This window comes from Trachypithecus francoisi, unplaced genomic scaffold (genome assembly GCF_009764315.1).
Source record: "Trachypithecus francoisi isolate TF-2019V2 unplaced genomic scaffold, Tfra_2.0 Lachesis_group10, whole genome shotgun sequence".
NCBI classification, from domain to species: Eukaryota; Metazoa; Chordata; class Mammalia; order Primates; family Cercopithecidae; genus Trachypithecus; species Trachypithecus francoisi.
Window position 1 is genome coordinate 13,693,784 of NW_022681455.1, and position 25,192 is coordinate 13,718,975.

Here is a 25,192-nt window from a genome sequence, read left to right on the forward strand (position 1 = left end):
CCCTACTCGGCTCCTTTACCAGAAAGGAGGTTTGTTTCTCCCAGAATCATATTTCAAGTATATGTATTTTATCTGTTCTGTTTATATATAATATACACTTTTTATATGTAGCCGTGTATATGTTTAGTTGTGTGTGTAGTTGCATGTATGTGTGTAGCTGTGTATGTATGTAGATGTGTATATTTCTGTGTGTGTAGGTGTGTGTGGTTTTGTGTGTAGGTGTGTGTATGTAGATGTGTATAATTGTGTGTGTATGTTTAGTTGTGTGCTTATTAACAGATATGTGTGGTTGTGTATGTGTATATTTAGTTGTGTGTATGTTGTGTAATTGTATGTTGTGCGTGTGCAGCTGTGTGTATGTAGATGTGTGTAGCTGTGTATGTAGATATGTGTGTATGTTTACTTGTATGTGTAGTTGTGTATGTAGTTGTGTGTATGTTTAGTTGTGTGTATAGTTGTGTATGTAGTTGTGTGTATGTTGTGTGTGTAGTGTGTATGTAGATGTGTGTAGTTGTGTGTATATGTTTAGTTGTGTGTATGCAGTTAGTGTGTATGTAGATGTGTGTAGTTGTGTGTATTTTAGTGTGTATGCAGTTGTGTATGTGTGTAGTGTGTGTATGTTTAGCTGTGTGTGTAGTGCATGTGTGCAGTTGTGTGTGTATGTGGATGTGTGTAGTTTGTGTAGTAGTGTATGTGTGTTTAGCTGTGTGTGTACAGTTTATATGTAGATGTGTGTAGTTGTGTGTGTTTAGTTTGTGTGTGTAGTTGTTTGTATGTTTAGTTGTGTGTATAGTTGTGTGGATGTAGATGTGTGTAGTTGTGTGTGTATCTTTAGTGTGTGTATAGTTATATGTATGTAGTTGTATGTAGATGGGTGTAGTCCTGTGTATGTCTAGTTGTGTGTATGTGTGTGCAGTTGTGTGTATGTCAATGTGTGTAGTGTGTATGTATGTTGTATGTGTGTGGTTGTGTGTATGTGTTTAGTTGTATGTGTGTAGATGTGTGTGGATGTAGATGTGTGTAGTTGTATGCATGTCTAGTGTGTATGTGTGTGCAGTTGTGTGTGTGTCGATGTGTGTAGTGTGTATGTTGAGTTGTGTGTGTGTGTGGTTGTGTGTATGTATATGTGTTAGTCATGTGTATGTCTAGTGTGTATGTGTGTGCAGTTGTGTGTGTGTCAGTGTGTGGTGTGTATGTATGTTGTGTGTGTGGTTGTGTGTGTTTAGTTGTATGTGTGTAGATGTGTGTGGATGTAGATGTGTGTAGTCGTGTGTATGTCTAGTTGTGTTTATGTGTATGCAGTTGTGTGTTTGTTGATGTGTGTAGTATGTATGTTGAGTTATGTGTGTGGTTGTGTGTATGTGTTTAGTTGTATGTGTGTAGATGTATGTGGATGTAGATGTGTGTAGTCGTGTGTATGTCTAGTGTGTATGTGTGTGCAGTTGTGTGTCGGTGTGTGTAGTGTGTATGTTGAGTTGTGTGTGTGGTTGTGTGTGTTTAGTTGTATGTGTGTAGACGTGTGTGTATGTAGATGTGTGCAGTCGTGTGTATGTCTAGTTGTGTGTATGTGTGTGCAGTTGTATGTGTGTCAATGTGTATAGTGTGTATGTATGTTTGTGTGTGATTGTGTATGTGTTTAGTTGTATGTGTGTAGATGTGTGTGGATGTAGATGTATGTAGTCATGTGTATGTCTAGTTGTGTGTATGTGTCTGCAGTTGTGTGTGTGTTGATGTGTGTAGTGTGTATGTATGTTGAGTTGTGTGTGTGTGTGTGGTTGTGGTTGTATGTGTTCAGTTGTGTGTGTGTAGATGTGTGTGGTTGTGTGTGTGTTTAGTTGTATGTGTGTAGATGTGTGTGGATGTAGATGTGTGTAGTCGTGTGTATGTCTAGTTGTATGTATGTGTGTGCAGTTGTGTGTGTGTCGATGTGTGTCATGTGTATGTATGTTGAGTTGTGTGTATGTGTTTAGTTGTATGTGTTTAGATGTGTGTGGATGTAGATGTGTGTAGTTGTATGTGTGTATGTATAGCCATAGCTATAGTTATCAAAACTGAGTTTCTCAACCATGGTCATTAGACTTCAATGGGCATTTTGCATTTCATCTTTTCCCTGGGTGTAGGTCAAAATGAGATCCACTTCATATGTTTTAGGGCTCCATGAAAAAGGTGATTCGACCGAAAATACCTTCCTGCATATTGCTTTACTTCATCTTCACAACTTACTTGGGAGATAAATGGGACAGGTTGCATCATCCCTGCTTTGTCACTAAGGAAATTGACTGATTTCTCCAAGGTCCCTGGGCAGTCCCAGGATGGGGACGTAGGCTGGTACCCAGGCCCTGCCTGGCATCTGCCATGTTGTTTGAACTTAGTGCTGCCATCTCCAGCCTGCACCCTCCTGACGCTGCCTATCTCTGCCTTAGGGAGGAAGGGCCTGTGCCCCAGAGTTCAGCATCCTGGCTGCCCCTGCCTTCCTCACTCCCGCCTCCTCTCCCACCCCCAGGACTTGGCGACTCCCCTGGCCTTTGCCCACAACCCGTCCCGGGTGTGGGAGTTCTACCACTACCGGCGGGAGGTCATGGGGAGCAAGGAGCCCAACGCCGGGCACCGCGCCATAGCCGAATGTGAGACCCGGCTGGGTAAGCAGGGCCGGCGAGTCGTGGTCATCACCCAGAACATCGATGAGCTGCACCGCAAGGCTGGCACCAAGAACCTTCTGGAGATCCATGGTGAGAGACCACCAGCCTCACGTTCAGGGAACCAGCTTTAAAACACCTGTCCTGCCATGTCAGCATCACCCCTGGTGCCTTCCCTCCCTCCCTGCTGGACACCCATCCCGTTCCCGTAGGATGCTGTGGCATTTCCTTTGGAGACATGTTAGTGCCCTGTGGCACCTGGACAGCTCCCTTTAGCCATGGGAGGAGCCTCTGATGCATAGCATTATTCACTTAGCAGTTCCTGCATCCTCGCTGCTCAGTGTGGTCTGAGAGCCAGCGACATTCGGGGTCCCCAAGAACTTGTTAGAAATGCGGAATCTCAGGCCCCATAGGACCCACCGAATCAGAATCCGCATTTTCCCATGAGCCCAGGTGGCTGGTGTGCTACTGGAGGAACACTGGGGTGCACAGCTGCATGACCCCTTCCTCTGTGGAGGGGCAAGGTGCTGTGAGACAACGGCCTCAATGAGCCGAGGAACAGGAGGCCTGGCTCATTGGACAGCCAGGGCTTGAGCAGGATTGGGCAGGGGCAGACTGCAGCATCTTGGGGTCTCCTGTCACTCTCCCTTCATCCTGGTGGGCACTCCCTACTGAGGCTGCGCTTCTGCCCCGCCCTGGAGCCTCAGGGAGCTGCCAGCTCAGTGCTGGACACTGCACCAAACCCACCAAGCCTATGATGTCAGTGGAGTTTGTCTGGGGTCCCTCTGGGCTCCTTCCTCTGTCCTGGGTGACCCCTCACTCCTTCACTCTTGTCTTCTGGTTCCTCCCTTCTTTGCTGTCACCACAAGTCTAATACATCCAGCTGTCCACAGTCATAATGGGCAAACTAGGGTTTCTCCCAAGGCCATTTGCATTTAAAGAGTGTGCATTCAGATTCAAGGAATGCATTTCATATTATTTAAGCATTTATTTCTCTTAATTTTATTTAATTAATTAATTTACTTTTTTTTAGCGATGGGGGTTTCACTCTTGCCCAGGCTGGGGTGCAATAGCTCGATCATAGCTCATTGCAGCCTTGAACTCCTGGCCTTAAGGGATCCTCCCACCTCAGTCTCCAGAGTAGCTGGGACTGCAAGCACATGCCACCATGCCCAGATAATATTTTAAATTTTTGTGGAGACAGTGTCTCACCATGTTGTCCAGGCTGGTCTCGAACTCTTGGCCTCAAGCAATCTTCCTTCTCAGCCTCCCAAAGTTTTGGGATTACAGGCGTGAGCCACTGTGTCAGCCAAGAATGCATTTCTAAGTGTAGCATTTCCAGAGACAGTGCACCAGTGGGGATGTTTGTTTTTGCGTGTGTGTGGTAAAGCAGCCTGCTTTTACTTAGGTCACCCTGATAAGGAAAGCGAGGCATTACTCATTTCGACTCTGCCTCTCTTTTGTTTGCCAGGAACAGCCAGCTACCTATTAACTGAGCATCTTTTTGGTACCTACATCTACTGGGTCTGAGCCACTTTCCACGTGCCTCTGCTCATTTCCCTGCAATGCCAGAATGTGGCCTATGTCATCAGCATAAAACCGAGATGACAATGCCTATCTTACAGAATTGTAAGGATTAAATAAGATCATATTTGTGTGTTAGTCAGGACTTTTTAGTTTCAAATAATGAGAACTCGCTTCTAACTTAGTTTAAAAAAAATCAATGGCATCTTCAGTCTGATGAAGGGTGTTTTAAGATGCATCGTGTTTTTAATGTGGCATTTAGAATATAATCTGCCTAAACCATGATATACTATTTTATTATCCCTTAGAGTTGTTATTTTATACTTAGAGAGCTTGTTAAAATGAGTATAATAAACTGGTCCAAATATTTCTCATTATCTAGCTCTTCTGAATTCTGAGTGACTCAGAGCATGGATGTCTGTGTTTTCCGTGCAGTTTCATGCTCTGTGCCTCAGGAGATGGATGATGCAGCCTTTCCTGAGAGAATGCCCCTCTGTTAGAGCTGCGATTCTCATCCAAGCTCCTGGCACACCTTCCGCAGGTTTGCTATTGGGCCTGACGTGCCCTTACCAAAAGGCATCATTGGAAAGACTGTAGACAACAGCCACAACTCGCTTTCCCTCCTGAAGCGGCCCTTGAATAGTTTGTTGGTGGAAGGATCCAGGGGCTGAATCTGCCTGGTCAGGCCATGGAGAGTAACAACCAAGTCACCCTACTTTTCAGTGTTCTCCTTCAGCAAGTCTGTGCAAGCATGATGGTGATGTCACACTCACATCTGGCCAGTAGCATTTGCAGGACACATCTGAATTTCAGAGATGTGAAAATGGGGAAAAATGTCTATACTAAAACTGAAAGCAGGTTTATGGGCTCACAAAACCGAGGAGCCTAGGGGTGCAGCTTATGTCATCTTTCCTGCTGGCCCCTGGCCCCCTCCTTCTCTCAGCTTTACTCACTCTTTGAGGTGGCCTCCCTTCTCCCTCTGCAATTGATCTGCCTCCACGTGCCAGGGGAGAGTGCCTCCGACGGCTCCAGGCTCTCCAGCTCAGCCACCTGCTCAGAAAATAAACTTCTGGGTGGGCTTGCTTGGTCCACATGCCCACCCTTCTGACCAAACACGACTGCAGAGGGATGGGCCCCACATGGGGGCCGTGTGGAGCACGTGGCCGAACTTGTATTTGGGATGTGACCCACAGCCCTATTGGCTCAGCACGCGAGAGAGCAGGGATGGTGCTCCCCAAGGAAGGACTCGGGGGCAGAACGGAGCAGCGCGTGTCCACTGTGATTGAAAGTGCTCTGCACGGTACCAGGTGCCTGGTACCCATTTCATAAACTGTGGCCCCCATGATTGCTTCAGCTCAATAAGTGGTCGTTAGTATTAACAATTACTTTTTTCACTTAGTAGTTGATTACTTATTTATTGAGGTGCTTTTTTATAAAAGATTCAAGCTTTCTGAAATCGAAGTTAAGATTTTGTAAACATATCCCATGCCATTGAACCTTTATCAGTCATATCAATAAATCATGCCCTTAGATTTAGGTTGAGCTCCCTCTACCCTATTGGCCACTTCTGCCCACTTGAACACCACTCCAAGGTCATCTGATGGCACGTTAGTCATGGAATTAGTTATTTTTCTTCCAGATTATAAAGTCTGAGGGCATATGTTCTTGACTGGCTTAAGAGTACTGCGTGCCTCTGTTTCCCATGAAAGCTAGGGTAGGCCCATTTGCTAAAATGAAGTATGGCTCAGTGTGGTGGTGCACACCTATAGTCCCAGCTGCTCAGGAGGCAAAGGTGGGAGGATCGCTCGAGCCCAGGAGTTGGAAGCTGCAGTGAGCTATGATCATACTACTACACTCCAGCCTGGGTAACTGGGTGAGACCAGAAAATGAAATGAAGTGTGGAAAGTGAAGTATCTTACACCCTTTCAGACGTGGAGACGATTGCTCTTGATTAGACTAAATTCTGGATTTGCTTCATATGTATTTTTCAGGTAGCTTATTTAAAACTCGATGTACCTCTTGTGGCGTTGTGGCTGAGAATTACAAGAGTCCAATTTGTCCAGCTTTATCAGGAAAAGGGTAATTATACCACACTACAGAATAAGTATATGTTGTTTTCTCCTTTAGGTCGGACGTAAATGTGAGGAAATTGAACATTCATTAAAGATTCCCATGGATATGAGAAATATGACTAAATACAAGGCTGGGTGCGGTGGTTCATGCCTGTAATCCCAGCACTTTGGGGTTACAAGGTGGGAAGATTGCTTGAGTTCAGGAGTTCAAGATCAGCCTGGGCAACATAGTGAGAAACCTGTCTCTACAAAAAAAAAAAAAAAAAAATTAGCTGGGTGTGGTGGCACATGCCTATAGTCCCAGCTACTAGAGAGGCTGAAGTGGGAGGGTTATTTGAGCCTGGGAAGTAGAGGCTGCAGTGAGCTGAGATCATGCCACCGCACTACAGCCTGGGTGACAGGGAGACCCTGTCTCAAAAAAAAAAAAAAAAATATAGCCTTGTGATAAAAGAAATATTTTGCTCACAACTCACAGTGTTAAGTGAAAACCACATGATCCTGAATTTATACACACATGAGTTTGTATATCTGCATATAGTTAAAAGACCAGAAGAAAATATAACAAAATATTAACAAGGAATATTAGGAGTAGAGGGATTATGGGTAATTTTAAATTTCTTCTTTATATCTTTCTGAATTTCCCTACATTATTTCTATGATGAACATGCACTATTTTTACAATGAGGAAAACATTTGAGGGTAGACACAATATTGAGGAAAATTCCATTTCAAAACAGTATAAGTTATATAAGGAATGTATAATGTCATTGCAGAGGATACAAATGATGATGATGTATAAAGGTAAACATGAAGTTCCCTCTTAGCACACCCAGCTACTCCAGCCCTCCCCACACACGAATTCTCTCACTGGCAGTACAACCACTGGTGATTTTTTTTTTTTTTTTTACTGAGACAGAGTCTTGCTCTGTTTCCTAGGCTGGAGTACAGTGGCACAATCACACCTTACTGCGGCCTCCAACTCCTGAGCTCAAGCAATCCTCCTGCCTTAGCCTCCCGAGTAGCTAGGACTATAGGCACGCACCATCACACTGAGCTAATTTTTGTATTTCTGGTAGAAATGCAGTCTCACTATATTGCGCAGGCTGGTCTTGATCTTCTGGCCTCAAGCAGTCCTCCCACTCTGGCCTCACCAAATGCTGGGATTATAGGCATGAGCCACTATGCCCAGTACCACTGGTAATTCATGGCTTGGGGTCCTTCCTTCTAATGCCCTTCCAAGTGAGCATGTATTAATTAGGAGTTGTATACCACATACTACCAGGCAAATATACAAACTGAGTTATGTTGTTTCTTTATTTTTTATTATGCCAATAACAGTCTTTCTTTTCTACGATTATTTACTTCAGTGCTCCAGAACCTGGAACTCAGGATGCCAGCATCCCAGTTGAGCAACTTCCCCGGTGGGTAAAAAACTCTGGTTTGTACTAGTGTTCCAGGTTACAAAAAAAAAATAGACATCGAAATCTAAACATGTATTTGGGAAGATGCCTCTTAAATCAAATGCACAAATGTAAAAACCAGACTTGACCTCTGAGACCAAAACGGAAAGGACAAAGGATGAAGCAAATTAGGATGAAAAGAATGATTTCTTTCCAACCCCTTGTTGCTTTGTGTTCTGGCGGGATCATTTGAGGTTGGGAAAGTGTCTGAAGCTGTTGTGTGACAGGTGATTACCCAGTGTACAGAAAGCATATGGGCTGACCTGTAACTGGTCAAATAACATCACTGGCATTATTAATCCATGGTTAAGGAGGCAATGAAAGGACCTGAATAGGAGAGGTTACAGGACCAAACAGAATGTTCATAGATTAAAAAAAAAAAAAAAAAAGGAAGATTTTTATGCCAATTTTTCAAACCAGACATTAAAACAGCACTTCTATAATCTGTAATTGGATCAGAGGTTTTTTTGTTGTGGGTTTTTTGTTGTTGTTGTTGTTGTTTTTTGAGATGGAATCTCACTCTGTTACCCAGGCTGGAGTGCAGTGGCGCGATCTTGGCTCACTGTCACCTCCGCCTCCTGGGCTCAAGCGATTCTCCTGCCTCAGCCTCCCGAGTAGCTGGGATTACAGGCGCCTGCCACCACACCTCGCTATTTTTTGTGTTTTCAGTAGAGACGAGGTTTTGCCATGTCGGCCAGGCTGGTCTCGAGCTCTTGACCTCAGGTGATCCACCCGCCTCGGCCTCCCAACATGCTGGGATTACAGGCATGAGCCACCGCGCCTGGATGGATTAGAGTGTTTTTAAGGTAAAATAAAACAGCACTTCTAAAAGTGTTTCATAGAACATTAATTTAATGTTATGTTGAGAGACATTACTTGAAAAAAACATGTTAGGCACTCAAATAAATACAGAAACGTTAGACTAAACAAAGTTAAAATATGTTTGCTCTACTGCAGGACTTTTCAGAGCATTTATTCCACATTGCTGCCTTCTAAAAAGTGGTTATAAAATGTATGTTAATGCTTTACTGACTTATTTAACCACAGAACCTTTTTAATTTTCCTTATGAGGGTTTTAATTGCTAAATATTAAAGTTTTCTTCTGAAGGAATAGGGAGACCTGGAGGACTTCTATGATGCAGGAGATTACTATGATGAAAATGGTTTGAGGGATGATTTTAGGAGGTGTGTAGAAGGTGACCCTGAGGAAGGAGGGGGTGAAAGAAAGAGATTTTTAGTAATGGATACAGGAAAGCTGACTACATACGGGGCCAGAGAGACGTGAACCTGAGAGCACATGAAAGGTCATCGATGAAATTAGGGGATGCTTAGGGTGGGAGGCAAATCTGAGTCCAGTATGACTCCCAGGTCTGGGTGGCTGTGAGCACAAGTGTGAGCATAATGAAGGAACCGGGAAAGCTTAGCTGAAACAATGTGTCAGCACATCAAGTACATAGAGACAAGATAAAAAACAAGGACAGTTCGGCAGGGTGCGGAGGCTCAGGCCTGTCATCCCAGCACTTTGGGAGGCCGAGGCAGGCATATCATGAGGTCAGGAGTTCGAGACCAGCCTGGCCAACATAGTGAAACCCTGTCTCTACTAAAAATACAAAAATTAGCCGGGTGTGGTCGCACGCGCCTGTAGTCCCAGCTACTCGGGAGGCTGAGGCAGGAGAATCGCTTGAACCCGGGAGGCGGAGCTTGCAGTGAGCCGAGACCACGCCACTGCACTCCAGCCTGGGCTACACAGCGAGACTCCGTCTCAAAAAAAAAAAAAAAAAAAACGATCGTTAAACCTGATGCTTCACATGCATTCACATGCAAGGCAAGTTTATATAGGCTGGGAGGAGGGTGTAGGGAATAAGAGGCATCAGAGGTGAACCATCTGGACGTACTGGGTTTGGGGTAGCCCCTGGCCTCCCTCAGGTCCAGTGGGCAGACTTTGCTCGGGGTTGGCTCAAGGATCCCGTTCTTCCAGGTGTGAAGAGGCAGGCTGCGGAGGCTTGCTGCGCCCTCACGTCGTGTGGTTTGGAGAAAACCTGGATCCTGCCATTCTGGAGGAGGTTGACAAAGAGCTCGCTCACTGTGATTTATGTCTAGTGGTAGGTCACGGCTTTCCCCAACTCCAAGACAGGACCGGAGTTTGTTATTTTTTCCTTCCCCCTCTCCTCTTCCTTCCTCCCTCCCTTGCTGCTTTCCTTCCCGCCTTCTCTCCTCCCTCCCTCCCTTTCTTCCTTTCCTTAAAATGTATGTTGAGAGGTCTTTGTGGTATCCTATAGAAAAACTGAGAAACAACAACTAAGAATTTATATTAAAATAGGAAACCATGCATGTCTTGGGCATCTCAGAGCCTTCTCCCCCAACCCCAGCAAAAAAAAAAAAAAAAAAGAAAAGAACATGCTATTGGTTTTTAAAATAATATGTGCTTATGATTAAATGTAATTGAGAACATGTAAAAATTATCACATTATAAAGAGGAAATTAGAAATCGCCCATAGTTCTACTAATCAGAAATAGTTACCGTTAGCAGTTTAGTATATTTTCTTCTAGACCAGGAGTGAGCAAACAGCAGCCTTTAGGCCAAATTGGGCCTGCTACCTGTTTGTGTAAATAAAGTTTTATTGGAACTCAGCCGCACTCATTCTTCCACACACTATGTCTACTTTCAAACTACAGTGGCAGAGTTGAGTACTTGTGAGTACAGAGTACAGAGTACAGAGTTGACAGAGACTGAATGGCCACAGAGCCTGAAAAATTTACTGTATGGTCCTTTACAGAATAAGTTTGCCCACCTCTGGTTTAAACCTTTTCTTATGCAGATGTACATGTATTAATTAAAATTCAAAACTGACTTCATGACATATGTTCTGTTTTGAAACTACTTTATTCACGCAGCAGTTCACTTAGCATATTCCATATCAGTACATCTAAATCAATATCATCTTTCAATTGACTGTATGGTGTTTTATATGGATAGGGAATGATATATTTAGCTAATTCTCTACTGTAAGACATTTGGGCTATTTCAAATTTTGATATTTTAGTCAATGATATCGTACATATCCTTAGATAGAAATCTTAGCATGCTCTTCAAATGATTTCCTTAAGACACATTTCCTAGAAGTGGGATTAATTGGACAGATTGTATGCATATTTCAAATTTTTCTTGACATGTCTTTAAAAGCAGAAGCACTTTCTTGTGGTGCGTATTCATTTAGCCAGTATTTAAAGAATGCTTTCCAATGTCGAGTATAGTATCACTGTTGATGATGGATTGTTAAATGAGGAAAGCTGGTTTACAAAACAGTCATGCTCTTCCCATCCCTATAAAGAATGTTTATAAGGAAATATTTATGAGAGAGAACCTAAGAGGACATACATGAAAATGTTAACAGTGGTTATCTTGGGGTAAGATTATTGATGATATGTATGTTTTTTCTTCGTATTTTCTACCTTTAACAAAAAGAAAATATGTTTTAAAAAGTTATGGATCATTTGCTTAACTTTAAAGCAGAAACAAAACCAGAACTACACCCAAAACATGTTGAGTCACTTCTAAGTCACCCTTTTGTTAACTCTCCTTTTCGTGTCACATATTCTTGTCGATTCTAGTGATTGATCAAAGGACACTTCTTCACTTTCCCTCATCCCTTGGACACCCTGTTTTATCCCATCCTGTTTGGCTTTTCTCACACCTGCAACCACAGACCTACCTGAGTTTGTGTAAGGTTTTCTGAAAAAATGTTCCTTCTCCTTGTCGTGTGGCTGTTTGTCCATCTCCGTGTGCTTGCCTTGTAGGTGGGCACTTCCTCCGTGGTGTACCCAGCAGCCATGTTTGCCCCACAAGTGGCTGCCAGGGGTGTGCCAGTGGCTGAATTTAATACGGAGACCACCCCAGCTACAAACAGATTCAGGTACTGGGATACCCTGATGGGAGAGGGCGATGTGGGAGGCAGGTACAGACATGGTCATCTAAACATAGTTGACCTACTCCTCTAATTTTTAAAAAAGACACAGGGTTTGTGTTTTTTTGTTTGATCTGCAGTTGCTTTTATGGAAGAACAAAATCATTCACTGTAGACTAAGGTAGGGTAGCTCTGTCATTGTACACAACATTTGCTGTGGGACTTTTGTTTGTTCACATTTTTAAAGCTCTTCTTTGATTCCTTAGGCTTTGCTTTCCCTTACATTGTTAAGCTAGACTTAGCGATGGCCTTTAGTTGTAGGTTACCCAGATGCTCTGCAAGTTAGCCTGGGAGACGCCCTTGCAGAACCTCATCCCCTGCCGTTCTCACTGGGAGGCCACCTGGCAGATTCCCCTTTGGTCTAATCGCCAAGGTTATCTGTATCTGTGGCCATATTTTGACACTGATCCTGCTTCTCAAGTTTGGGTGGGAAGTGTAGATTGTCATAGTATGCATTTTTAGTCTTATTCCTGGGTCTGTTTTATGTCTTCACCCTTCTATCTTTTTTCTCACTCCAACTTTTTTTTGCCTTTACTTCTTATTCTTGTCCATCTAGTTAATTCCTTTTGAATAAGTTAGAATATAAATAAGTAGTAAATGACTATAAATGAATAAAATAGAAAACTTCATTGAAACATCTTGTCGTTACTTTAATCAGCAGTTTCCAACCTTGGCTGCATATTTTAAAAATACTGATGCCTGGGGGCCACTTCATGAAATTTCAGTGTCATTACTCTGAGTTGCAGCCCAGACATCATCATTTTGATAAGCTTCCTAGGTGATTCCAGTGTGCAGCTAGGGTAGGAACCACTCTTTAAGTCTTTGCTGGGATTTTAAAAAGATAGGAAAAAAGAAAAGGGGCCACAGACACTTAAGTAGGCCCCTCCTGAGGTGAGTGAACTGGCTCTGGGCCTCTTCTTTTCCATGTGTCCTTTTGATCAGCTACAGCCTGTGTTCTTGATCCCTAATTCTTCATTTGTGTGTGAGTAGTAGGAACTAAGAAGATAGCCTTTAAAAAAAATTGCCTCCTATGCTAAACTTATACTTTGAAAACTACAGAACATTGTTGAAAGAAATAAAGAAGGCCTAAATGAATGGAAACATATCCAATGTTCATGGATTGGACAACTTAATAATTAAGATGGCAATGCTCCCCAAATTGATCTATGGGCTCAATCAACTCAGTCCTTATCAAAATCACAACTGGCTTTTTACAGGAATTAATTGAAAAGATTACTCTAAAATTCATATGAAAATGCAAGTGACCCAAAATAGCCAAAACCAAATGAAAACTGAAGTTGGAGAACTCATACTTCCCAATTTCAAAACTTACTACATATTAGCTGGGCATGGTGGCACATGCCTGTAATCCTAGCTACTTGGGAGGCTGAGGCAAGAGAATCACTTGAACCCAGGAGGTGGAGGTTGCGGTGAGCCGAGATTGTGCCATTGCACTCCAGCCTGGGCAACAAGAGCAAAACTCCATCAAAAGAAAAAAAAAAAAAAAACTTACTACAAAGTTGCAGTAATCAAGACAGTATGGCACTGGCATAGGATAGATATATAGGATCAGTGGAATAGAATTGAGAGTCCAGTAAAAAACAAAACAGAACAATAAAACAAAACCTCACATTCATGGTCAGTTGATTTTTGAGAAGAGTGGCAAGACCATTTGATGAAATACAGTCTTTTTCAAGAAATAGTGCTGGATATCCACACGCAAAAGAATGAGCTTGGACCCCTCTGTCACATCATACACAAAAAATAACCCAAGATGGAGCACAGACCTAAATGTAAGAGCTAAAATATCACGTGTCAAAAGAAAATGTAGGAATAAATCTTTGTAAGCTTGGGTCAGTTAAAGCTTTCTTAGATATGACACCAAAAGTACAAGTAACATAAGAAAAAAGGATAAATTGGACTTTATCAAAATTTAAAACTTTTATACTCCAATGGGTACCGTCGATTAAGTAAAAAGACAACCCATAGAATGGGAGAAAATATTTGTAAGTCTAATATTTGATATTTGATAAGGAATTTGTATCCAGGATATATAAAGAACTCTTAACAACTATAAATAATAAAAAGACAATCCAATTAAAAGCCAGGTCAAAATATTTGAAACGACATTTCTCCAAATATATACATATGGCCAGTAAGCATACTGAAATGATGTTCAATATCATAAAACCACAATGAAATATCATCACTTCACAGCTACAAGCGTGGCTATAATTTTTAAGATAAAGGAAAATCACAAGTGTTGGTGAAGAAACTGGAACCCTTATACATGGCTGATGGGCATGTACAATGGGGCAGTCATTTTAGAAAACAATGTGGCAGTTAAATATAGAGTTACTATGTGATCTAGCAATTCTACTCCTTGGTATATAGTCCTAGAAATGAAATCATACATCTACACAAAAATTTGTAGCAACTTGTTCATGGAAAAAGTAGAAACAACCCAAACGTCCATCGACTGAAGGATGAATAAATAAAATTTGGTATGTTTGTACAATGGATTATATTTTAGCCATAAAAAGAATGAGGTATCCATATATGCTACTACATGGATGACCCTTGAAAATGTTATGCTAAGTGAAAGAAGCTAGTCATAAAAGACCACATATGGTATGACTGCATTTATATGAAATATCCAGAATAGGCAGATCAATAGAGAGAAGGTAGATGAGTGGGAGTAGATGAGGCGAGAAGATTTTGGCTGGGAGTAGGGAGGAATGGGGAGTGGGTGCTAATGAGAACAAGTTTCTTTGAGGTTGTTATAAATGCTCTAAAGTCTATTGTGGTGATGGTCATATAATTCTGTGAATACACTAAAAGCCACTGAATTATATATTTCAAATAGGTGGATTGTATGTGAATCAAATCTCAATAAAGCGGTTATATAAAAAATTAAATTATCTTCTAACTTATCTCCTGAAAAATGCACATTAGGCCTCCCTCTGATTTGTGTTGTGGCACCTATGTGTAGCAGCTGGGCCACTTAGCATGACTAAGAGTAGTAATACCAGAGCTAGGTAGTTCAAGCCTCCTGTCTGTTTGAAAGACCATCAGAAAACTCAAAGAGTGGGACAGGATGAACTTTGTGAAGCAGGACATGAGCTATGTCCCCCGTTTGGCTCTTCTAATACGGTTTCTTTTCAGTCATTTGATCTCTGTCTCATCTCTAATTATTATAAAGAATTAAAACAAATCATCATTGTAGAAAAGCAAGAAAATGCAGATAGAGAAAAAGAAGAAAATAAAACTGGAGTATTTCCACAACCCAGGTTTAGAGTTGGCCCTCACCTCCCGTGCCATGGACTGACCATCAGGGGCCCAGCATCCCTTGCATATGGTGGCTGTGTCTTCATGTGAAAGAAACTGAACTTGGTGGTTTTTCCTGCCAGTTCGGAAGAGATTCTTGGCATATAATATATATCGTTGCACAAGTCAAGCCTCCTAAAGCCACAGGCCTGTTTCAGCTGCTACTTCAGCCAAAATTCTTCAGCTTCATATTGTCTTGAAAACCTATGATTGTCGGCCAGGCGCAGTGGCTCAAGTCTGTAATCCCAGCACTTTGGGAGGCCGAAATGGGCAGATCACAAGGTCAGGAGATCGAGACCATCCTGGCTAACACGGTGAAACCCCGTCTCTACTAAAAAACATACAAAAAATTAGCCGGGCGAGGTGGCGGGCGCCTGTAGTCCCAGCTACTTGGGAGGCTGAGGCAGGAGAATGGCGTAAACCCGGGAGGTGGAGCTTGCAGTGAGCTGGGATCCGGCCACTGCACTCCAGCCTGGGCAACAGAGCGACACTCCGTCTCAAAAAAAAAAAAAAAAAAAAGAAAAAAGAAAACCTATGATTGTCTCTGACAAACAGGCTACTTGCTAGTTAGAAATTCTTATCAATTTGACAAGCTCCTTATCAACCAGACTGATCACAGGAACTATCATCTGATCAGTGAAGCCAGCAATGCGTTTTTCTTGGCATCATGAAAGCTGACGTTTAGAAGAGATGCTGGTGATAGTCATCTCATCCTACTCAATTTTTCAAAGGCACAAACCAACCCTGGAGCAACTGAGAGGACTGTTTAAACACAGAACTTAACAATGGCAGAATTTTATATCTCATGCTTAACAGATTTTGGTTGAACTTTACCCTAGGTCAGGGGTCAGCAAACTACTGCCTGTAGGCCAAATTTGCCCACCACCTATATCTGTAAATAAGGTTTCATTGGAACACAGCTGTGGCCCTATGTTTGTATATTGTGTGTGGCTGCTTTTGCACTAGGATGACAGAGGTGAATAGTTGCAGCAGAGACTGGCTGGTCTGCAAAGCCTAAAATCTGTCCTGTGTGGCCCTTTACAGAAAAAGTTTTCTAACCCCTGCTCTAGGTTAATGAGAAAAAAAAAAAAGGAATAATGTTCCCTGCTACTTTTAACCTGATTTTCTTTGTTACCTAAATAGGCGGCTAGAATGCTGCCTATATTTTGATAAGGATTTAGATCTCACAAGACACCTTAGGCCTTGCACAAGTTGTTCAGATTCTTTGCCCCAGTTCTAATCCAGAGACAAAGGCATAGAATTCTCCTCCCACAGGAATGTATTTATATTTTCAAGGTGTTAATTAGTTCCAGTTTTGGTTTTGTCATTTTCCCCATGCCTGATGCTTGTATTGGATGATTTCTGATAAACCCTGACTATCCCAGTAAACCCTAGGCATTTTTGAATTTAAACCTCAGTGTTTTGACTGTTATCCCAAGGGGCGTTTTGTTGGGATTTGTCTTGTTGGGATTTGTACATTCGCTGAGGCAAAAATGGGACTGTCGCTGCAGGGAGCTGGTAGGCAGGGCCTTCAAAGCACCTTCTGCCCACCGTGCCCTGCAGCCACTATGTTGTGCCTTGTTGATCTTTGAATTTCTCTAAACATTGGAATTTAATCAAAGTCTACAAATATTTATAAGTATCCACTATGTACCAGACACTGTTCTAAGTGCTTAGGATAGGATATAGCAGTAAACAAAACAAAAATCTACCAAGGGAAGATTATATTCTAGTGGTGGAGGCAGACAGGTAAGCAGTGAACATAAGGTGCACATTCTACAGCATGTGAGCAGGTGCTAAGAGACCGTGCAAAGCAAAGATGGAGTTGTATGTGAGGGGGTTGGGCTGACAGGTTGCAGGATCCAATTGGGTGGACCGCAAACCTCATTAAGAAGAGATTTGAGCAAAGACTTCAAGGAGGTGAAGGAGGCAGCCAAAGAGGTGATCTGGGATAAGACCTTTCCAGACAGTGGGACCACCTGGAGCAGAGGCCCCTCAGTGTGGCTGGAGTGGAGTGAGGAAGAAGTCCCAGGAGAGGCGAGCAGTAAAGTAATGGAGTTGGGGGCCCTGGGGAGGGAAGACGCTCAAGCTATCTGCTGGTGGAGTTTAGAAGTCTAAGGAATTGTTAGGTAAGAGAGTTTTATCGATGGTTGTGGTTATATAGTTACCTATCTAGGGTGTGAAGAGGTCACTGCTTTGAAGTGATCGTTGACCGTGTGTGTTAGGGAAGTCTAGCACTCTCCCTGGCTATGCTGTCAAGGGCGAGTAGGGAAGCCCTCCTAGTCTATGCAGTCAGGGCTTAGTTGGTCTGTTCATTCAAAAAGCCACTGAAAACAAGACTAATAGAAAAGGGCATATACATACTTTAAACATTTTGATTTAAAGCATAAATGTACCTTCATTTCCTTTTTCTTTTTTTTCTTTTTTTTTCTTTTTTGAGACAAAGTCTTGCTCTGTTGCCCAGGCTGGAGTGCAGTGGCACAATCTCGGTTTACTGGAATCTTTGCCTCCCAGGCTCAAGCAGTCCTCCCACCTAAGCCTCCCGAGTAGCTGGGATTACAGGCGTGCACCACCACACCTGGCTAATTTTTGTATTTTTAGTAGAGACGGGATTTCACCATGTTGGACAGACAGGTCTCAAACTCCTGGCCTCAAGTGATCCATCTGCCTCGGCCGTCCGAAGTGCTGGGATTACAGGCGTGAGCCACCGCACTTGGCCTGCTTTTTTTTTTTTTTTTTTTGGAATAGAGCTAAAGGCCTTTTGTTTTGAGTAGGGATCTGCTGATTGGAGCTCACCTTTCTTACATAAATCGTATCCATAATCTTCCTCGTGTTCCCCAAATATCCCTGAAGACATGAATGACTCCAGCCCTTATTTTATTAAAAAAAACAAAAACAAAAACAGACAACCAGGAAAATCAGATCCCAAGGCCCCCCACCTAGACCTCCTGAATCAGAATTTCCAGGGGGAGATGCCTGTTTATGTAGCTAGCAAATGACCCGGGTGATTCTTATCAAGAAACCTTGGCAAACACTGGATTACAACTTCTGTTTTTTGATATTTGTCTGTTTTTTTTTTTTTTTTCTTTTAAAGGAGAGCAAGAACTTAGGAAAAGAAACACGTGAAGCTGTCTTCCCCTGTCTTTTACACCTACACCTAATTCAACAGAATTATATTTAGTGACTCAGTATGTCTTTCCCAAGCATTCAGCTAGTTTTCCTAGAAATAACTCTCTTTTAACAGCTCTATTTTTTGCAGTTTATTACATAATTTTAAATTCAGCGAGAGGATTACATTAACCAATAAAAGTGGCATGAGCAGATGTGGAACTAACATTGTAGTCTTGGTTGTCCTGCAACTGGTGGGGGCAGGCAAAGTGCACAGATGTGCTAGAAAAGAGGCTTTCAAACAACGTTCATGTATGCCTTTAACATTTTAAAAGTTGACATCTAAGGTTTTTTAAATCAAAAATATTATAGTTGGAGATGTCATTCCAAGTGCATTGGAAACACTGAGATTTTATTTATTTATTTATTTATTTTTGAGACAAGAGTCTGGCTCTGTTGCCCAGGCTGGACTGCAGTGGCATGATCTCAACTCACTGCAACCTCCACCTCCCTGGTTCAAGCAATTCTCCTGCCTCAGCCTCCTGAGTAGCTAGGACTACAAGCGTGCGCCACCACACCCGGCTAATTTTTTGTATTTTTTTAGCGGAGATGGGTTTTCACCACGTTGCCCAGGCTGGTCTAAAACTACTGACATCAGGCAATCTGCCTAGCTCGACCTCCCAAAAGTGCTGGGATTACAGGCGTGAGCCACTGAGCATGGCCAAAACACTGACATTTTAAAATAAAAGCTACCATATCATGGTTTTAAATGTATGCAGTCCAATCTGAATGTTATAACTATCTGGTACACACCACCAATCCATTTACAAAATAAATATACAGCCCTTCCTTAACAATTGGAAATTTCACATTTTTTCTTTTCTCTTTGAACTTGTATTTCCATTCTATCACTACTACAGAATTTATACTAACATAATATGTGTGTATGCATGAAAATCTTTTACTGGCCAGGTGCAATGGCTCATGCCTGTAATCCCAGCCCTTTGGGAGGCTGAGGCGGGAGGATCACTTGAGGCCAGGAGTTCAGGACCAGCCTGGCCAACATGGCAAAACCCCATCTCTACTAAAAATACAAAAATTAGCCAGGCGTGGTGGTCCACAACTGTAATCCCAGCTACTCGGGAGGCTGACGTGGAGGAATTCCTAAAGCCTGGGAGGCAGAAGTTGTAGTGAGCCGAGATCTTGCCACTGCACTCCAGCTTGGATGACAGAGTGAGACTCTGTCTTAAAAAAAAAAGAGAAAGAAAATCTTTTACTGACTACCCTATTATACTTCTACAGCAAAATATCATATGAATTATTTAATTTTTTCAATTTCCATAAAATGTTAAAAAATGTTTTACTAAAAAACTTCTAGATAGAATTATCACTATAGTAATCTGCAGTGCGTAATTGTAAAAACAAAACCTATATATAAGTTTAGATTAATAATTCTAAACAAGTTAAATGTTATTGGAAATTCTTTTTTTTTTTAAGATGGAGTTTTACTCTTGATTCCCAGGCTGGAGTAGAGGGGTGCAGTCTCAGCTCACTGCAACCTCCACCTCCTGGATTCAAGCGATTCTTCTGCCTCAGCCTCCCGAGTAGCTGGGATCACAGGTGCCTGCCACGACACCCAGCTAATTTTTGTATTAGTAGAGACAGGGTTTCACCATGTTGGCCAGGCTGGTCTCAAACTCCTGACCTCAAGTGATTTGCCCACCTCGGCCTCCCCAAGTGCTGGGGTTATAGGCATGAGCCACCGCTCCCGGCCTGGAAATATATCCTTAATAGATGAATGGGACATAATTTTTGAATTGGTCCATGTATCTATGGCTGAGTGTTACATATTGTTGGAAGGAGACAGTTCCTCCTGTTCTGTCCTAATCCTCCTCTATTCACCGTAAACAAACCAGTATTCTGTCAAGATCAGGTTTACTGATTTAATGCAATGAGGGAGACCAGACCCCAGTAGAACTGAGAAGTGTTTCCCAACAAGGGAAAGGTAGAGTTATTAAAGCAATTGGGGGCAGGGTAGAGTTTAAGTGAAATTTAAATGAAGTCGTTTTTGATAGACTCAAGCAACTAGCAGGGCCGTACAGTGTAAAGAGGTCAACATCATGTCTGGCTGGCGAAGTAGACCAGGGTCCCACTTCCCCAGAAACTGTAATACAAAGTTTAGATCAATGTGGAATGTTGTGTCCAGAAATCCCTTATCTGGAGCTCTGCACCCGGGTTGGAAATCCAGGCTGCTTCTCAGTATCAGAGTGACTTAGATCCTCAAGGCTAGAGGAATATTTCATTCTTTACTGCTATAATTTCAAATAGCAAAGTTTCCAATAGTTTATAATATTAAGGAACAAAATCCAAAAGCAGTAGTCACTCAAAGAATGGAATTAAGACACTTCGCAGCTTACCCTTGGGGAAAATAGATTGTTTCCTGTAAACTTTGCAGCTGGCTTTACCTGTGTCTTTTATTCCGATCCAAAGAATCGCTGGGCAGATTTTGACCAGCCAAGCTACATTGTACTTTTTCAATGTCGGTTGTAATCCTCAGTGTGTGTTTGTTATAGATGTAAGTACTGAAAGACCTGGGCCACCTAAACTCTGGGCACAAGGGAATTATTTTTTTTAAGAGATGGGGGCTCCCTCTGGCACCCAGGCTGGAGTCTGTACAGTGGTATAATCATAGCTTCAAACTCCTGGCTCAAATAATCCGCCTGTAGTCCCAGCTACTGGGGAGGCTGAGGCAGGAGAATGGTGTGAACCCAGGAGGCGGAGCTTGCAGTGAACCGAGATCGCGCCACTGCACTCCAGCCTGGGCGACAGAGCAAGACTCCGTCTCAAAAAAAAAAAAAAAGTATGTATATAAAATATATATATAACACTTAGATGTATATTTTATACTTAAAATTTCAATGAGTTTGGCAGTATAGTCCCAAAATACACTTTACCTGCACAGGTTCTCAGGATTTGAAAAGAACAAACAAAATACACTTTGTAATCATGTCTCTTACGCCTTGAAATAAAATTCTTCTTGATGGCACATAAATTCTAGACATTTGCTTCTCAAAATTCCCATAGTCACAGAGGCTAGCCCATAGTGAAGTGTTGTAACTACAGTTGTTAGAAACTAGATGAAAGAAGTGGGCATACGAATTAATACTATATTGATGAGAATTTGGGTTTTACTTTGGGTATTAAGAAATAAGTGCTTGCTGAAATAGGGCATTCATTTTGCTAACCCGTAGTTCGTAACTGCTGTATTTGCTTCTTCTCTTTCAGGTTTCATTTCCAGGGACCCTGTGGAACGACTCTTCCTGAAGCCCTTGCCCGTCATGAAAATGAAACTGTTTCTTAAGTGTCCTGGGGAAGAAAGAAATTATAGTGTATAAAGAACTAGGCCACATGCTGAGGAGAAATGGTCTTATGGGTGGTGAGCTGAATACTGAACAATCTAAAAATAGCCTCTGATTCCCTAGCTAGAATCCAACCTGTTGATAAGCGATGGGGGCTTAGAAGTAGCAAAGAGCACCCACATTCAAAAGTCACAGAACTGGAAAGTTAATGCATATTATTTGGTCTGAACTGAAACGTAAGATATCTTTGATGTGTATGGTTGGTTATTGGGAGGAGAAAATTTTGTAAATTAGATTGTCTTTAAAAAATATAGTTATCCTGATCATATTTTTGTTATTTGGGCAAAGTAGAAGTCGAGGGGTAAAAACCCTACTATTTTGATTTTTGCACAAGTTTTAGTGGAAAATAAAATCACACTCAGTAGGTAATTTATTATATAAAGATGTTACCCCAGGATATGGCTTTATGGGGGACTTTTTTTTGTTGTTGTTGAGACAGAGTTTCACTCTTGTTGCCCAGGCTGGAGTGCAATGGGGCGATCTCAGCTCACTGCAAACTCCACCTCCTGGGTTCAAGAGATTCTCCTGCCTCAGCCTGCTGAGTAGCTGGGATTGCCGGCATGCATCACCATGCCCGGCTAATTTTGTATTTTTAGTAGAGATGGGGTTCCTCCATGTTGGTCAGGCTGGTCTTGAATTCCCAACCTCAGGTGATCCGCCTGCCTCGGCCTCCCAAAATGCTGGGATTACAGGCATGAACCACTGCGCCAGGCTTACTGGGGGCTTTTTAACCTTATTTGGCTACATTACCTCAGTGAACAAGAGGCAGCTCACAACAGGAACTCATGCAAAGAAGGAAGAGAATAGTACCAACAAGGTAGAACATCATGATGAGAAGAAAGAACGATGCTGGCCGGGCGCGGTGGCTCAAGCCTGTAATCCCAGCACTTTGGGAGGCCGAGACGGGCGGATCACGAGGTCAGGAGATCGAGACCATCCTGGCTAACATGGTGAAACCCCGTCTCTACTAAAAAATACAAAAAACTAGCCGGGCGAGGTGGCGGGCGCCTGTAGTCCCAGCTACTCGGGAGGCTGAGGCAGGAGAATGGCGGAAACCCGGGAGGCGGAGCTTGCAGTGAGCTGAGATCCGGCCACTGCACTCCAGCCTGGGCGACAGAGCGAGACTCCATATCAAAAAAAAAAAAAAAAAAAAAGAACGATGCAAATATGTGAACCCCCAGGAAAAACACAGCTGCCTAAAATTTAGCTCTGGCTCCCTTAGAAGGGGGAAGAGTCAACAGTGGACTGTTTCTCAACGTCACAAATGCAGAAGCATATGGTTCCTGTGGGACCTGCCAACCGTTCCCAGACACTGAACTCTGTTGGGAGTTTTTTCCATGGGACTTTAAAAAATGATGCCCTTATGTTGGGCCAGACGTCTGTTAACTTCAGTAGGGATGGCACCAGGTTCAAGGGGCCAAAGAAGAGACGTGGAGCCAGTGAAGGAAACATAGGATATATTTGGGGAACCTTACAGGGTGGTCCAGTGGCAGCAGGCTGGACAGAACTGCAACCACTTATAAAAAGCGTGCAGTTTATATAGCACTTTCACTCAGCACCCTCCCTGCAGAACCTCCAATGGCAACCCTCATTTCTTAAGTTATTGCTGTCAGATCCATCTGCCATGCAGGGTCATTCTCAGGGGATGCTTAAGTTATTTCTGTCAGGTACATTTTCCATACACTTTACTACCTTGGAGTAAAGTAGTAAGAATACAGCTTTTTCCCTAACCTTTACCAGCTAACTCAGTGCTTAGGGGCCTTGGAATGCCTGCTGCCCAACAAGTGTCAGAGGCCTGGCTGGGAAGCATGGCCATTATCAACAGTGTATGAAGGTCATACATGACAGGGCCATTATCAACAGTGTATGAAGGTCATACATGACAGGGTCCCTTGCATCCAGTGGGCTCTCTGAAGTGATTACATACTTGGACCACATCACCTCAGCCCCTTGCAAAATTGCAGTTAATGTTACACCGTTGGCTTTTGTAGAAACAGGCAACAAGACGCTGTCCTATAAAACTTTGTACTGCATTACAAGGCGTAACCTTTAATAAATCCCAATGGTACTTTTTGTGGGGAAGAGGGATGCTCATAGCCTATGGGGTGGCTGGAGAACTAGTCAGGGACCCTGAGGGCTCGATTTACACTTCACATGGGTGGGCCAAGGAGTTTACACTGAGGGCACTGGTAATACCTCTAATAGTCTTATAGTACTTATAAAGCAGTTTTGCACATAAAATACTGTCATGCACTTATAAGAAGTTTGTTCCTGGGCTGCTCCAAGTCAACTGTATTCATTTTCCTGGTGTTAGCACAGTATCTCAGGGAGTTTGATTATATTTTTGATTTGTAATCTCTATCTTAGACTAAGGCCTAGAGATTTCAAACTGTTCTTTGCAATTCCTCTCATAATGAACCTCTGGTTCGGCAGCTTTTTTTTTGTTTTTTTGTTCTTAAGTTTTACCATTTTTGTTCCTATTTGGTTTTGTTGTTTTTAAATTGTGAACTGCTTCTAAAACAGAAGACATGAAAGGAGAATTAAAAACACAATATATGTGAGACAGAATTATTCAACTTAGCATTTGTTAAACATCTACCATATGATAGACATTAGAAATAAAATGACTAGCAAGACCTGGTCCTTCCCCTCAGGAGTTCACAGAACGGCTGGAGCAACTGTCATATAAACTGTTATGCAGCGCAGAAACTACACAGACATTTGTGCGGGTTCAGACCACAGCAAATAGAGATGGGCAGAGTGGGATGGGGTAGGGGGTAAGGTGCTTTAAGTTTGCCTGGGTGGGAATTTGTGAAGTATGAAAAGGACTTCTGCCTGGGGGATTGCAGCACTACAGGGAAGAGCACGGTCGGTACAATTGCATTGCAGGTGTGAAACGGCTTGATTTGTTCAAAAAATGATGGATCATTTAGTATTGTATAACGGATGGGAGGAGAGAAACACGACGACCACAAAGGGCCATGTTTGCCAAGAAATAAAATATACTTGGAAAAAAAGAGTACGTATGTGGATATACGACAAAACTCGGGGGCATTCTGTAGGGAGCGGCGAAACCATTCCTTCAGGAGATTTGCTCAGCATTGCCACGGGCCAGCTGTTGTTCCAGGCCGTGGGTTAGGAACCAGCAAGGGCATCGCTCCCACAGGGCCCACATCCTAACGTGCGTCGCCGCGGCCGCGGGGCTGGGCAGGCCGAGGGCGCCGGGCTGTGCAAATTTCTTTGGAGCCGAGGTCTGTGGCCAGCGTCTTCGTCCGTCACAGGAGGGCTGACTGGCCACGGCGGCCATCTGCTAGAGCGCATTTCTTCCCATGAAACGCCATCTCCTCCGAAGTGCGGAGCGAAACGCAGCCAAATCTATAAACACTGATAAGCTGGATCCACTTGAAGGAACCCAGGGCCAAAAAACTGCAGCGAGCAGCGCCTCGGGCCCGCTATTACCGGTTTTCTTTTCTTTCTTTTCTTTTTTTTTTTTTTGAGACGGAGTCTTGCTCTGTTGCCCGGGCTGGAGTGCAGTGGCCGGATCTCAGCTCACTGCAAGCTCCGCCTCCCGGGTTCACGCCATTTTCCTGCCTCAGCCTCCCGAGTAGCTGGGACTACAGACGCCCGCCGCCTCGCCCAGCTAGTTTTTTGTATTTTTAGTAGAGACGGGGTTTCACCGTG

At 43.0% G+C, this 25,192-nt stretch overlaps 1 protein-coding gene and 1 long non-coding RNA gene across 7 annotated transcripts in view; both read left to right on the forward strand.

Moving 5' to 3' along the window:
* Positions 1-21,871, forward strand: part of SIRT5 (sirtuin 5) — a 40,328-nt gene extending 18,457 nt beyond the window's left edge. For 5 of the 6 annotated variants that reach the window (XM_033216265.1, XM_033216263.1, XM_033216266.1 and 2 more), the window contains 6 exons: positions 2,504-2,729; positions 6,152-6,239; positions 7,600-7,653; positions 9,671-9,794; positions 11,491-11,606; positions 21,378-21,871. In XM_033216265.1, the coding sequence (XP_033072156.1) occupies positions 2,504-2,729; positions 6,152-6,239; positions 7,600-7,653; positions 9,671-9,794; positions 11,491-11,606; positions 21,378-21,453 (684 nt within the window). In that variant the 3' untranslated portion in view covers positions 21,454-21,871. The remainder of the gene's footprint in view (positions 1-2,503; positions 2,730-6,151; positions 6,240-7,599; positions 7,654-9,670; positions 9,795-11,490; positions 11,607-21,377) is intronic. The other variant, XM_033216267.1, reaches the window with a different exon arrangement.
* Positions 21,872-22,665: 794 nt separating this feature from the next.
* On the forward strand, positions 22,666-24,518 carry LOC117086743. The gene is made up of 2 exons (XR_004438558.1): positions 22,666-23,345; positions 23,384-24,518. It is a non-coding gene; the product is annotated as an uncharacterized LOC117086743 (long non-coding RNA).
* The last annotated feature ends 674 nt before the right edge of the window (positions 24,519-25,192 follow it).